At 38.0% G+C, this 12,698-nt stretch overlaps 1 protein-coding gene across 1 annotated transcript; it reads left to right on the plus strand.

The window, feature by feature from the left end:
* The first annotated feature begins 164 nt into the window (after nt 1-164).
* On the plus strand, nt 165-7,553 carry LOC121934473. The gene is made up of 2 exons (XM_042475004.1): nt 165-897; nt 6,932-7,553. The coding sequence occupies exons 1-2, from the start codon at nt 669-671 to the stop codon at nt 7,429-7,431; spliced, it is 729 nt and encodes a 242-aa protein (XP_042330938.1). The 5' UTR covers nt 165-668; the 3' UTR covers nt 7,432-7,553.
* The last annotated feature ends 5,145 nt before the right edge of the window (nt 7,554-12,698 follow it).

Genomic DNA, 12,698 nt, shown 5'->3' on the forward strand with positions numbered 1-12,698 from the left:
CCATAGAATTATGTTGGAAGACCTATAAATGCCTAGAGAAGTATTCTCTACAATACTAGCGAGTAGTCTCTCTAGGAAACTCTAGATCCTCCAGCACAACCTCTTGCAGACATTGACCTCAGAGCTGCACTGGAGAACGTAGAGATTCCTAGAAAGAACATGTTAATGAAATCTGTGAATAATCAGATCTGCAAAACATGGAGGGCCAACTGTAAATTAATTATCACAAAATTTGCTACAGTAATCAGACATTATAAAATAATAGTGGACAACTTATATAAATTGCTCCCAACGTGCAATGCTGCCAACGCATCACAGTACAGCTTGAAAAATCACAATTGGTACAAGAGCCAGCAAGTGTCTTCCAGTCCTTTGTGTACTGTACTTTGTTGAGCGAGGTTTTGTATTTCACTGTCAGTTTTGGCAAGGATTCATATGTTTGTCCTTAAGTCAACACCAGTTCCAGCTGAACAGTTCTTGTCATCACGTCTGCATTCATAGGTTCAAGACACACTGGATGCACTGGAAGCAAAGTTGATATTTCAGTTGATTGAAATCAACAGCTCTGCACCAGGTATTGAAGGAGATCCATTCCATGTGAAAAAGCCACTGCCTTTCATGTGACTTTTTCTAATTTTACCATCATCCTTTGCTTTTTGGCAAGCATCATGAGGGAAATACTTTGCTTCTGCCTGATTTTGTCTTTCTTATGGGAACAGATGGTGAACGCTTATAAATATATGAGTGGTATTTTCTTAGTGACTCATCCATCAAAGCAACGAGCCTCAGACTGTTCCAGGCAGCCAACCAAGATGGACGTAAGCATACTTGAAGAGCAATATGACTGTTTGAAGCAGAAGCAAAAGCAGCAGACACACATTATTGTATTTAAAACAGGTATGTTTTAGACTTCTACGCTGAAATTTTTAAAGTCAGGAGTCTGTTAATTCTTTTAAATCTTCACCTATTTTAAAAACAGCATTAAGCTTATACACACATACCCATGACAAAATTAAAAAGAAAATTCAAAGTATGTTGCTTTCACAATAAACAGTCTCATGGCACATTTAAACTCACAGATATACTGTATCATACACTATACATCTGGTCTTTAAGGTACCTTAAGACACCCAATTGTATCTGCTGTAACAGATGGACAGCCCAGTCCCTCTGTGTGCTTACTCAGAAGAAAGCCCTACAATGTTAAATGGAGCTTACTTCCTCGTAAGAACGCATGAGACTGCAGGTTGCCACAATCATTTTATAGAATTGTTGTCAAACCATTAAATGCCATCTCAAATTCTAACAATGCATTTGATGGAGTGTAGGGTTAATGTCTTTTAAGGTAAATATGCTCTGTAAAATAATTATGAAATGTAAGTCTTTGCATAAAACTCCAGTTTTAGTCCAGACTGTAAAAAGAAAAACACTGTTAGCAAATATCTTTACCAGGACCAAAGGGAGCAAGTGTTTTTAATTCTCCAGAACTCTTTTTAAAGAAACAAAACAAGAAAAGGGAAGGAGAAGGAAAGGGGAAAGCTGAGCATAGTAAAATCCACCCGAGTTTGAAATTGTACATTCTTAATTGAATGAGAAGACTATAAGTACAAAGCAGATTTCATGTTCCACTGAGGTCTAACGTGGATAACGTAACAAGAGCTTTCTCCCTATATTTTGAAAATACCTCCAAAGGAAGACAGAAGTAAATGTAATCTGTCTCCAACAGTAAGTGAAAAAAGCAGGTTAATCCTATTGATACAGTGGGTGTGATTGTGTAATCTTCCCTGGATTAGGACCATTACATAGAGAACTGTTGGATTAGTTCCTGAGAAGAAGGCATACAAAGAAAAAATTACCTTAACTTTTCTTACACTAACTGCTTCTGGTTAAAGAATTTACCTTTTTAGTAACAAAAGATCTGCTATTTTGGAAGAAAACACTATTAAACTTTCAGGTAAAATTCTCAGCACATTTAATTGGACATATGTTCCTTTGAACACAGTAGGGATCACGTCCAGAATCTGGAAAAATACTTTTAAGAATTATAAATATAACAACACATGGAAGCAAAGATAAGGCCATTAGTAGAGAAGGGTTAATGCATTTAGTTAATAGGCTTTTATAAAACTCTAAATTACATTCATATTAGAAGAGGAACAATTGAATTATTATATTTATGTTAAATTGCCATTTAAATGTAAGTTAAACGCCTGTACTAAAAACCTTTCTAAAAGCAAGTTGAAAATACCATCCACGGTTTTAAACTCCTTCCCCATCATCCCCTCTTCCATGTTTTGATTTTTGGGAGAAAATGCATTAATTTTTGAAACCCCAATTTTTTATCTACACTAAAACTCCTTCTCATTATCCCTTTCTCCTTACCTTGTCACAGTGTGGGTCGGAGGTCTAATAACTTCTGAGGTTTTAGACTAGCAGAACTGGACAAATTGGATCCACTAGCCACCTTTCTTTAACTTACTGATTCCTAGATAGATCCCAGCAAAAATTCCTAGATTAAAAGCTTCATATTTAGTTTCCTAAGACCAATGTGGAGCCTCTATATAGCATCTGGTATGGAATACAAGAAGATCATCTGGATTCAGAGGAAAATCACTGACCTTTCCAGCTGCTTTCACTACCTATGAGTTTAAAATATTTTAGCTAGGAGTTAATGAAACTATCACACTCTTATCACGAACTAAAATAAGCAATTTGAATTTTGTACTCTTAACCTTGTAATGACCCTGTCCTGGAGGATTTACAAAAAAGTACAGCTCCAAGATAATTAAACTTTGTGTGAAGAACCAGCTGAGAAGTGTAACAATTGCCAACTCCTCAACACTATTTGTATGGCTCATGGGGTACTGTAAATAATTGGCACCATATTCTAAAGCACCATTTTGTATTCAACATTATCTGTCTTCATGATCAGAATTACTACTTCATATCTAGCTCTTTGCACTTCTTCAAATTCAAATTCTACCCACATGGCTGAGAGCAAATGATAATCTTCTAGGATACAATCAATGTAGCATTTATTGGTAGTCATATCTGCAGCCAGTAGCTATGACAGGTAGCAATCCTGCTGACATTTTTGTGTGAGCTTTTACCCAAAATAACAGTAAGCTGTTACCCAAAGAACAGGTGTTGGGGGGGGGGACCTAGAGGTCCTCATCAGCTGTCAGTGTTACTTCAAATATTGGGGAAATTAGCTTTTGCAAAAAGTTTGGGTAACCTTTTGGACAGTGTGTACCAGTTTATACCAGTAACAACTGAGGAAGAGTCCAGATTATGGGTGAATTAAGCTTTTATTTAGAAAAATTCAGAGTGCTGAGATTTTAGGGGTTTGTAGTGGGGGTTATACAATCTGAAGAGAAATCAGAGTACTAGAAGAATTTAATCAAAATTAAAAAAAGATCAGGAAATAAGATCCACATGGCAAACTTTAATAAATGCATCGAAGATGAAAGATTCGGTTACTTTTTGGCAAATGGTCTCGAACGCATGGCCAAAAACAACATCAAATATGGATTATTTCATTCCTCCCAGTTGCTGGGAAACATATTTCAGTAGTGGGGTTATAGTTACCTGTCCAATGAGAAGACCAGGGAAAGCTGGAATGGCTCAGATTGGGAGGACTGAGGGTGACACAGAACATACACAGTGCAGGGATGTGTGTCGGCTGTGTGCGCAGAGGTTGGGTTATGAAACCATATCTGTCCCTTAAAACTAGCCCCAAGCAATGGACTATCTTGTCAAAGGCTGAATGTCTTTCCCCAGGAATCGACAATGGAATTTCAGATTTATTGATGCTTTAATTTTAGTGGGACAAAAGCAGAGATTGGATCAGGATGTCCCTGGGATAGGTGGGCTGGGAACACAACAGCAGGTAAGCAAAGAGACTGGCTTACTGCTTCAGGTGCGAGGAGATCTTTTGTCTCAAATGGAAATGCAGATTACGTGAGTGAAGGAAGGAGCACTTAATTCTCATATTTAGATTTGATGATCTTGTTTACCTGGAAACATTCCTTTTTTCCCCTGGGAACATTACCTAGTTAGTGTTCCTAAAAGGTCATCAATCTCTCAAAAACATGCTATCTCCAGATATGAGATATGAAAGTATGAGGTATACAAAATGAAGCCTGGCGTATGCAGGGGTACATAACAAAGCCTCTTTAAACTTTTTTAAAAAATTACTTCTGAGAAAAGGATAGCAACATTCCATATTCTATAAATGGTCACATTTTAAATATGAGAGAGAAGTATATATAATCACTGAATTAAAACATGCTAGCAACAAAAAGTCATTGATGTAAGAACTTATGGGCAGGCTCAGGTTCACCTTGAAGTTTTATTGACTGTTACTGTGAAAGGCAGCCATGTGAAAACAGAACAACTACCTGTACCTGGTCCTAGATTTTAATATGTAACTAGGAGAGAATGTCTTTCTTTGGGTTATTGGTTATCAAATTATGTCATCATGAGCCTTTCTAAATAGCTTGTTCAGACCTCCTGACATATAATGATGGCCAGCTTGTATGTTAACAAGTGTCCTCTCCAGATATGTATATAAAATGAGAACATGTAATTAATTTTTTTCTTTTCAATAAACTGTGAATAAAAATACAAGCTAGTCTGCTAACAATTAGAAAGCCAGTGCATTTGTGTGTGAATAGTATGAGCAGAACATCTCCCCCCCCCCAAAAAAAATCTTGACTGCTATTGTTTTCTCAGGCAGGAAAAAGACCCCAATGGCAGCAAGAAACCTAGTGTTTATTTGTCAATGTGTATCACCCACTGATTAAATTAAAAGGAAAACAAACTGCTCCATCTTCAGTATGACATCCCTTCAAATATTCAAACAGGGCTATCATATCTCCTCTTAACTTTCTCTTCTCCAGGCTAAACATACTGGAGCTCCATAAGTTGCTCCTCATAGGGCATGGTTTCCATACTTTTAAAGTGTCACTTGGGCAACCCTCATCATGCCTTTTCTTTTGGTATCACTCCATCTGTTTCCCTGATGTGTGATTTTTTAAAAAAAGTTCGGACCTGAACAGAGGGATAGAGAAAAGGGATCTTGGAAATGTCTCATCCACAGGGTCGCCACGAGTCAAAGTCAACTCAAAGGCAGCTAACAACAGTAACCGCTAGTTTTATTCCAAGTAGCCAGGATCTTTTCAGATGTCTTCTCCTTGCACCTTTCTGGGTCAGGTCCAGGTTATCTGAAGGACTATGGCCCGATCCAAACGGGCCTTTGCAGCACCCTTGTCACATGCGAAGGCAGCCTGGTGGGTGGAGCGCCCACACGCCTGGCAGCCCTCGCATGTGACAAGGGTGCTGCAGCTGCACCGTGCCCACCAGACGCAGCGCATACTGGTGATGTCACAGGTGCGCCGACTCCAAATGGAGCAAAATAGAGGGAGACTATGTTAATAAGATTAATGATGACTGGAAATTATTGGTTAATTACTGTGAGAATATTTGGAATAGATCATTCTGTTTCAATCTTATATTATTATTTTTTTTCCTTCTTTTAATTGTTTCTCTGTTGGATATTTGAACATTCTGGGATAATATATTTCTTTGGGATTATTACAGAAGAAAAGGAAAGTTTTGAGAACTGGATATGCACATTTTAATAGTAAATTAAGCATAATGATGATAAACTTTGAAGTACTGTAGAAATATATACAGTATACACATACTACGCAATATTGGATGGACTTTAGAAATCACATGGGTGATAGTGGGGATTAGGAATAGATTGTTTCATATACTGTTTTTCATTTATTATTATTCATTAACTGTAATATTTTGTAATAAAATTAAATTAAATTTTAAAAAGAATTGCTTTTTTACAGAGAAACAGCCCATGTGCTGGGTTTTTATTCGTTGTTAATGGCTTACATTTTTAACTGGCTTTAATTTTATGGTGGTTTAATTGCTTTTTAACGTTGTACGCTGTGAATTTTTAACAAAGTTTGTTTTAACAATTGCAAGCTGCCCAAACCTTGGGGGGGGGAGTGGAATATAAGTAGAATTATTATTATTATTATTATCAACATGAACATCATTTCTTTATCCTGGTTCCAACTCAAAATGTTATTGTACGCTTTATAGTTTTCATTCTGAAGTCTGTAATGCCTTGAGATTGGACAAGCTTCTTATTGCAGAGCTGGCATATAGACTAATCTAGCCCTTCTTACAGCACTGAAATAGAGATCATTGAGGGAACAGTAATAACATTTCCTACATAAGGAATGCAGAGAGCAATATGAAAACAAGCTGGATTTGGAAAAACAGTATTTAGGGGTGGTTGTTGGCTTGTGCTAAAGTATCGTCCAAACAAGGATAGAGTGGAAGTGTATAAGGAAAACAGAAGGAAGCAGAACAAAACCAACTGTAACTCATTTGGTTCAGTGTAAGGAAAATATAAAGGAAATCAGTTCTTGTTGGATACAGAAACCTGAAAACCCATAGTGGACACAAGCCAATCTCCTTGTTTTTTAAATAAAAATTCAAAATGTTGTGAAGGTTCCAAACTTTATGCATTTTGTGAAGCACTTCCTTTCTTTATCTGTCCTGCTTTTCCACCATTCAGCCTCACTAGATGACACTGTCTTCTAGAATTATGGGTTGGGATGTAGGAGAAAATGTGCATTCACTTTCTCTACACTTTAATGATACACGTGTGATTTTATACACCTAATGATCTGCAGGGAGAGGCAGGAAATATAAATAAAAATTATTGTTGTTGTTGTTGTTGTTGTTGTTGTATACACTGTTCCCTTTGGTTTGCCAGTCTGCCTTTTGGGGTTTTTTACTACTGTTTACAAAGTAGTGACGTGCGGCTCCTTTTCACCATGTTATCACTCCAATCTGAATTTTTTACACTTATAATAACTTGAAATATATCATCTTTTCACAGATAAAAATGAGAGCATGCCTAAGGAGTCTATGGTCAACCCTGTTTTAATTAACAAGAATACAATAAAAGCAAAAGTGTTTAAAGAACATGCATCCATCAAAGAAGTTTGCCTTGAGTTGCCCCACAATGGAAATATAGAAGACAGTTCACCATGGAGGATACATCTAGAGCTGCACCGTCTTGAACAAGGAGAACACCAAAAAGTTCCTTGTGATGTCATGCAAAATAAGAATGAACAGATTGGCAATGACAGCAAGCTCCTGTCTCAGAAGAAAAGCATGGTATCATGTGAAGAATCATTAAAATGTAGTGAAGAATCCATCAAGCTACTTAGTGAGCAGAAAAATTTAAGCCCTGCTGAAAAGAGGGACAGTTCTGATTCATCTTTTGCACCAGTTAAATGGACATATTCACAAATGTCAGTCTCAAAATTGGCATCAGCATCCAATAAGCTACCCTATTACCCTTTCCCTCAGAAAAAAAACTCACAAGATTTCTGAAACAGCAAAAAGACTTGGACTGTATGTTTCTCAGTGAGAATATTTCAGTAAGGGAGGAAGCTCATTTCACATGGTCAAACTGCATGTGTCTAGTGATATGGGTAACCATGATGGCATGGGACACAGTAGGACTATTCCAGGCCCCCCATTTTTAACCTAAGAAATGTTGTGCCTGAATGTAGTCATATAAAAAGCTCTGTTCATAGAAATGTTTCTCCAAGTTGGCAGGTGAGTAGCCTAGGAAAGGTTGACACAATTGTTCAGGTATGTTGAAGAGAAACTGCACAATCCATGTTTCAGCTTTCAATAGAAATATATATTTGCTGTGTCCATTTCCTGCCTCTTGCATTTGTGTGGAAAGGGAGCATGGCAAAACTATCTTTGCTTCTCAGGAGCTTTCCAACTCAGTTCTGAAGAACAATAACTTTTCCATTCAGTTGTGTAGAAGAAAAAAAATGTCACAATCAACAAAACAAGAGGGCACAATCCCCAACATCCTTCACACCTTCTTGTATACTTTCCTACCACCTTGTTTTCCTTCTGAGAGTAGAGCCTATGGAAATCCTCTGCTCCAGTCAATCTCTGGCCTCATTCCCACTAAATAATAAACCGATTTGTAAGTTGATATGAACCGGTTTAAATGGTCCTTGTTCGCACTTGCAATGATTCCCTGATGCGGTTTGTGAAGGGCCCCCCAGGGCTAAACTCATTTAAAGCTCTTCTTCTGGATCCACTGAATTACATGTGTATTTTGCAATGAACCAGTTCAGCACTAGTGTGAACAAGCTGCAGATCTGAATGGGTTCCCTGTGGCACAGTCAGCCCTGTGACACGACTCCAAGTTGAACCGATTAATTTATGAATGTGAATGCCAAGTGGATTACATTGAAATGGGTAAGGTTCGATCGCTGTTTGAATCGTGTGAACGTCTATTCGACACTAAATTGCTTCATTGACTTGACCCAAAAAACAATTTATTCTGTAGTGGGAATGAGGCCTCTGTTTCTGCATACTAAATTCAGATAGTTCTGGGATAGAGGAAACTAACTATGTTAATGTTCTCTAATGTTTTATCAAATAATTTTGATATACTTGTCAAGAAGTGATTGCTTGAAAACCTGTTTCGCCTTAATCAGTGCTACTGTAAAATGTGTTCTGTACGTTCATTATGCAGAAACAAGTTTTAGCCCCCCCCAACAGTTTATAATTTCTCCTATCTTTCAACCACATAAAGAGCAATAGATCATCATTTACATGGCTGAGGCTACTAACAGACTGGTGAGCTAGCTCAACCTTTATTCGGTTCCAGTTGGGCAGTTTTTATAGTCTTAGCAAACTGATGAGCCTGGATTATATAAAAAATATTATAATGGGAAGAGAAAAATGTTTCATCAAAAAAAATTACAAGGTACTTCTGGACATTGAGCTGAAAGAAGAAACTATCAAAGAACCATGATAAAATGGATGAAAAATATAGGAAGAGCAATGCCTTTAGCAATGTGGAAACAATCTTAGAAAAATAACCAGAAATGTACAAAATGTAATATAATAAAAGAAAACTATCTTAAAATTTTTACATAGATGGTATCTAACCCCCTCAAGATTATCCAAAATGGGAAAAAAAATTCTGATGGTAACTGTTGGAAATGTAAAGGGAAAATTGGAACGATGTACAATGTATGGTGGCAATGTGAAGAAATCCAAAAATATTGGGGGGAAATACACAAAGCCATACAAGAAGCGGTAAAAATAAATATTCCCTTATCTCCTGAATTATTTTTATTAAATATCCTAGATGTGATTCAATACAAATTGGACTGCAACCAGATCAGTATAATTTTGTATTTGATCATGGCAGCCCAAATGGTTTTCGCTAGATACTGGAAAACAAGGACAATACCTGATATAACAGAATGGAAATTAAAGGTTCATGAGCTGAAAATAATGGACAAATTGACAGTGTATACCGCAGGGAAAACAGAGCAAGAATATGAGAAGAAATGGGGAACGGTTGGGGAAATGTAGTCTTAGCTGAGAAGTAAGATTAACAGATACCAAGCAATATGGGGCAATTACTATAAGGAAAAATAATTATGAAGACAGACAGGACTACAAGGGAAGGAAATTAAATTTGAATCTAGTAGAATTCTTCTTATTTTTTATTGGTACCCACAGTTACAGGATTAAGAAAATCATAATGGATATATAAATATATACCAAAGTATGTTGCTTTCATTTTAGTTGTTTTTTTCTTTTTCTTTATTTCTTTTTCTTCTCTTTCTTTTTTTATACTGTATTTCTTTTGTATATAATGAGTTAATCTGCATATGTACATATGAAAATTTTTATATTCTGTTCTGAAACTTAATAAATATCATTTTAAAAAAAAGTCTAGAGCGTCTTCTTAATGCTCCTTTTACTTCTTTCAAGTGTAAATGTGACTATGAAATGTACATTTTAATAAAACCGTGCTACAGTGTGATTTCCCCCCTACAAACAAATTAATGGTTAAGAACAAAAGCCCAGCTCTCATTGTGCTTCAAAGATACAGAAAGACTGACTAAAGGTAAACATTTTCAAAAGTTATTAGCATAGACTGAACTGAGTAGAATCAAACGTTGCTTGACAGACAGTGTAATCCTATAATATACATACCTACTGGGGAATAAGCCCCATTGAACTCAATGGAACTTAGAATAGACACATATAAGACTGTGCTGTTAATTTGCTGCCTGAGCTCATAATATGTGATGCCAAATGAAGAACAATACTTAACAGGATGATTAAGATGGAGTTTTGGAAAACGTTGTACTAAAATGAATTACAATATCCCCTGCCATGTACTTTCTAATATCAGGAAATGCAACCTTCAAATGACCCTCCTATTACTATCATCCTCATGATTAAATATAGCAAATGCCTAAATATGTTCCCTGTGCCTATTTTTTCCAGCATCATTTCTCAGCTGTACAGTACTTTCAAAAACAAAATTGCATTTTTGCATGACTGAAGTAAATTAATGACTATGTAACGTGATTTTTCAATTCATAAAACATTTATTTTTCATTTCACGGAAATGTTTCTATTTTGTGGGAAAGATAAACTAGGAATGCATTCCTGTGCTACATTGCACCCAGACCAGCTGCTTTGTTTCTTTGCATGATCTATTTTGAGAAGCGGCACTGAAAGTTTTAAAAGACTGGGGTCTTTCATGTACAAATTAGTGTCTGATTGGGGGGGGTCACATAGGCTACATTCAGTTGGAAAAACAGTCCACAGTTTATAGTCTTGTATGTAAGAGGCACACCTACTCTTCTCCGTGTTACAAAGAATGAAGAGATATTTGACATTTCCTCCCCATACATCCCATAGAGAGGTGACGCCTGAGGCATTGCCCCATAATAACAGCTTACCATTATATCAGACTGTGGTCAAAAGAAGAGAGCCCTGTGGATACAATTGTTATGGGGTGGGGAGACAGGAAAGTTTATACAGTCCTTGTGATATTCTCTGTGTCCCCACATCAGTCAGTGAATTCACACACTGAAAATAATCCAGGATGAATCCAGGTTGTTCAAATGCACCCAATTAAGTTTTTTGGGGGGAGGCAGGCTGCCAAGAAAACCCACTTAATCTGGGATAATTGATATCAGGGTTTCCCCCGAGTTTTTTTAAAAAGATCTGCAATTGTCGGTAGTGTGAATAACAGATGTGAATAGACCCAAATAGACCTGATATAAAAAGCCACATACCAAAAAAGGGGGTTCTGAATGCATTTGATTCATCAGCTCTATCTTTATTTGAATGCTTGCAAACCCAGAATGCTTGACTGAGATGATTCACATCATGAAGACTTTCATGGCCGGCATCCATAGTTTTTTGTGGGTTTTTCGGGCTATGTGGCCATGTTCTGGAAGAGTTTATTCCTGACGTTTCGCCAGCATCTCTGGCTGGCATCTTCAGACAATGAATATCTTCTCTGAAGATGCCAGCCACAGATGCTGGCGAGACGTTAGGAATAAACTCTTCTAGAACATGGCCACATAGAGTGAAAACCCCACAAAAAAACCTATGATTTATGTAGTCACGCTAAAAAACCCAACAACAATGTGTGAATAACCCCTCCAACTGATGTAAATGGCCAGGAGTCAGTTCTATAGGCCATCATTGGAGACCATGGGGAGGTGTTTCAACAGAACTGAAGTAGTTAGCTATGTTCCTCATCAGTTTTTAAAAGGTTTAAAGCATAAAACAGTGAAATAAACGTACAAATGACCTCCAGAAGAAGGAAAGGAAACCTCTTCCTTCTAACAATCCCAAGGCTACAGCCAGTGGCATCCCCAGGCTTGGCATTACTTGGTTGAGTGGGTGTCTTGGAGGGGCCATGCAGTGCCCCTACTTCCCCAACTTGCTCACCCGCTTGCCCATTCACCCAGGGCTGCTGGGAGGGCGACCAGGCAAGTGAAGCAGTGGGGAAGGGAGCCCTGGTGGCCAGTGGTTAAATGCCTGTACTGCAGCCACTCACTCAAAACCATAAGGTTGCGAGTTCAATACCAGCAAAAAGGCTCAAGCTCAACTCAGGCTTGCATCCTTCAGAGCAGGGGTAGGCAACCTTTTAGAGCCGGGGGCCGGGTTGCTGTCCCTCAGACAACTGGGGGGCCGAAGCCAAAAAATAAATAATTAAATATTTTTGTTAAAAAAATTAAATATATAAATAAACCAGGTCAAATGTAGGACAAAATTTTCAAATGGAAGACATCTTTTTTTTAAAAAATGGAGGACACGCGAAAAAATTTGCTGATTTTTTTAAAAAATGTTAATATAAATGCATGTTTCTGAGGCTTCTATAGACAATTGCTCCCCAAAGGCCCCGGCGGCATTGGTGGCAGGACCGGGCTGGGGCCGGTCCCAAGGCCTCACTGGGCCGCATCCGGCCCGCGGGCCGCAGGTTGCCTACCCCTGCTTCAGAGGTTGCTAAAATGAGTACCCAGATTGTTGGGGGCAATTAGCTTACACTTTGTAAACCGCTTAGGGAGTGCTTAAGTGCACTGATAAGCAATGTAGAAATGTACTTGCTATTGCTAAGGGCCATGCTTGCCCCCTTCTCCTTTGCTAAGGAGAAAGCCCAGAAGCAGCAAAGCCAGGAAGGGTGCCCTTGCACCTTCTCTTTCGCCACCATCACAGCTTCCTCCTCAGGAGAGCCCACTGGCAGCAAAGCACTGGAGAACCATGCTTGCCTCTCCTCTCACTTCTTCTCTTGCCTGCCC

Source organism: Sceloporus undulatus, chromosome 6 (genome assembly GCF_019175285.1).
Source record: "Sceloporus undulatus isolate JIND9_A2432 ecotype Alabama chromosome 6, SceUnd_v1.1, whole genome shotgun sequence".
Taxonomy (NCBI): Eukaryota; Metazoa; Chordata; class Lepidosauria; order Squamata; family Phrynosomatidae; genus Sceloporus; species Sceloporus undulatus.

What these genes read in the sequence shown, in the direction of transcription:
- LOC121934473 (XM_042475004.1), top strand. Translation starts at nt 669, where the DNA reads ATGAGGGAAATACTTTGCTTCTGCCTGATTTTGTCTTTCTTATGGGAA. An exon ending in CATTATTGTATTTAAAACAG is followed by an intron (nt 898 to 6,931) that starts GTATGTTTTAGA and finishes ATCTTTTCACAG; the next exon opens with ATAAAAATGAGAGCATGCCT.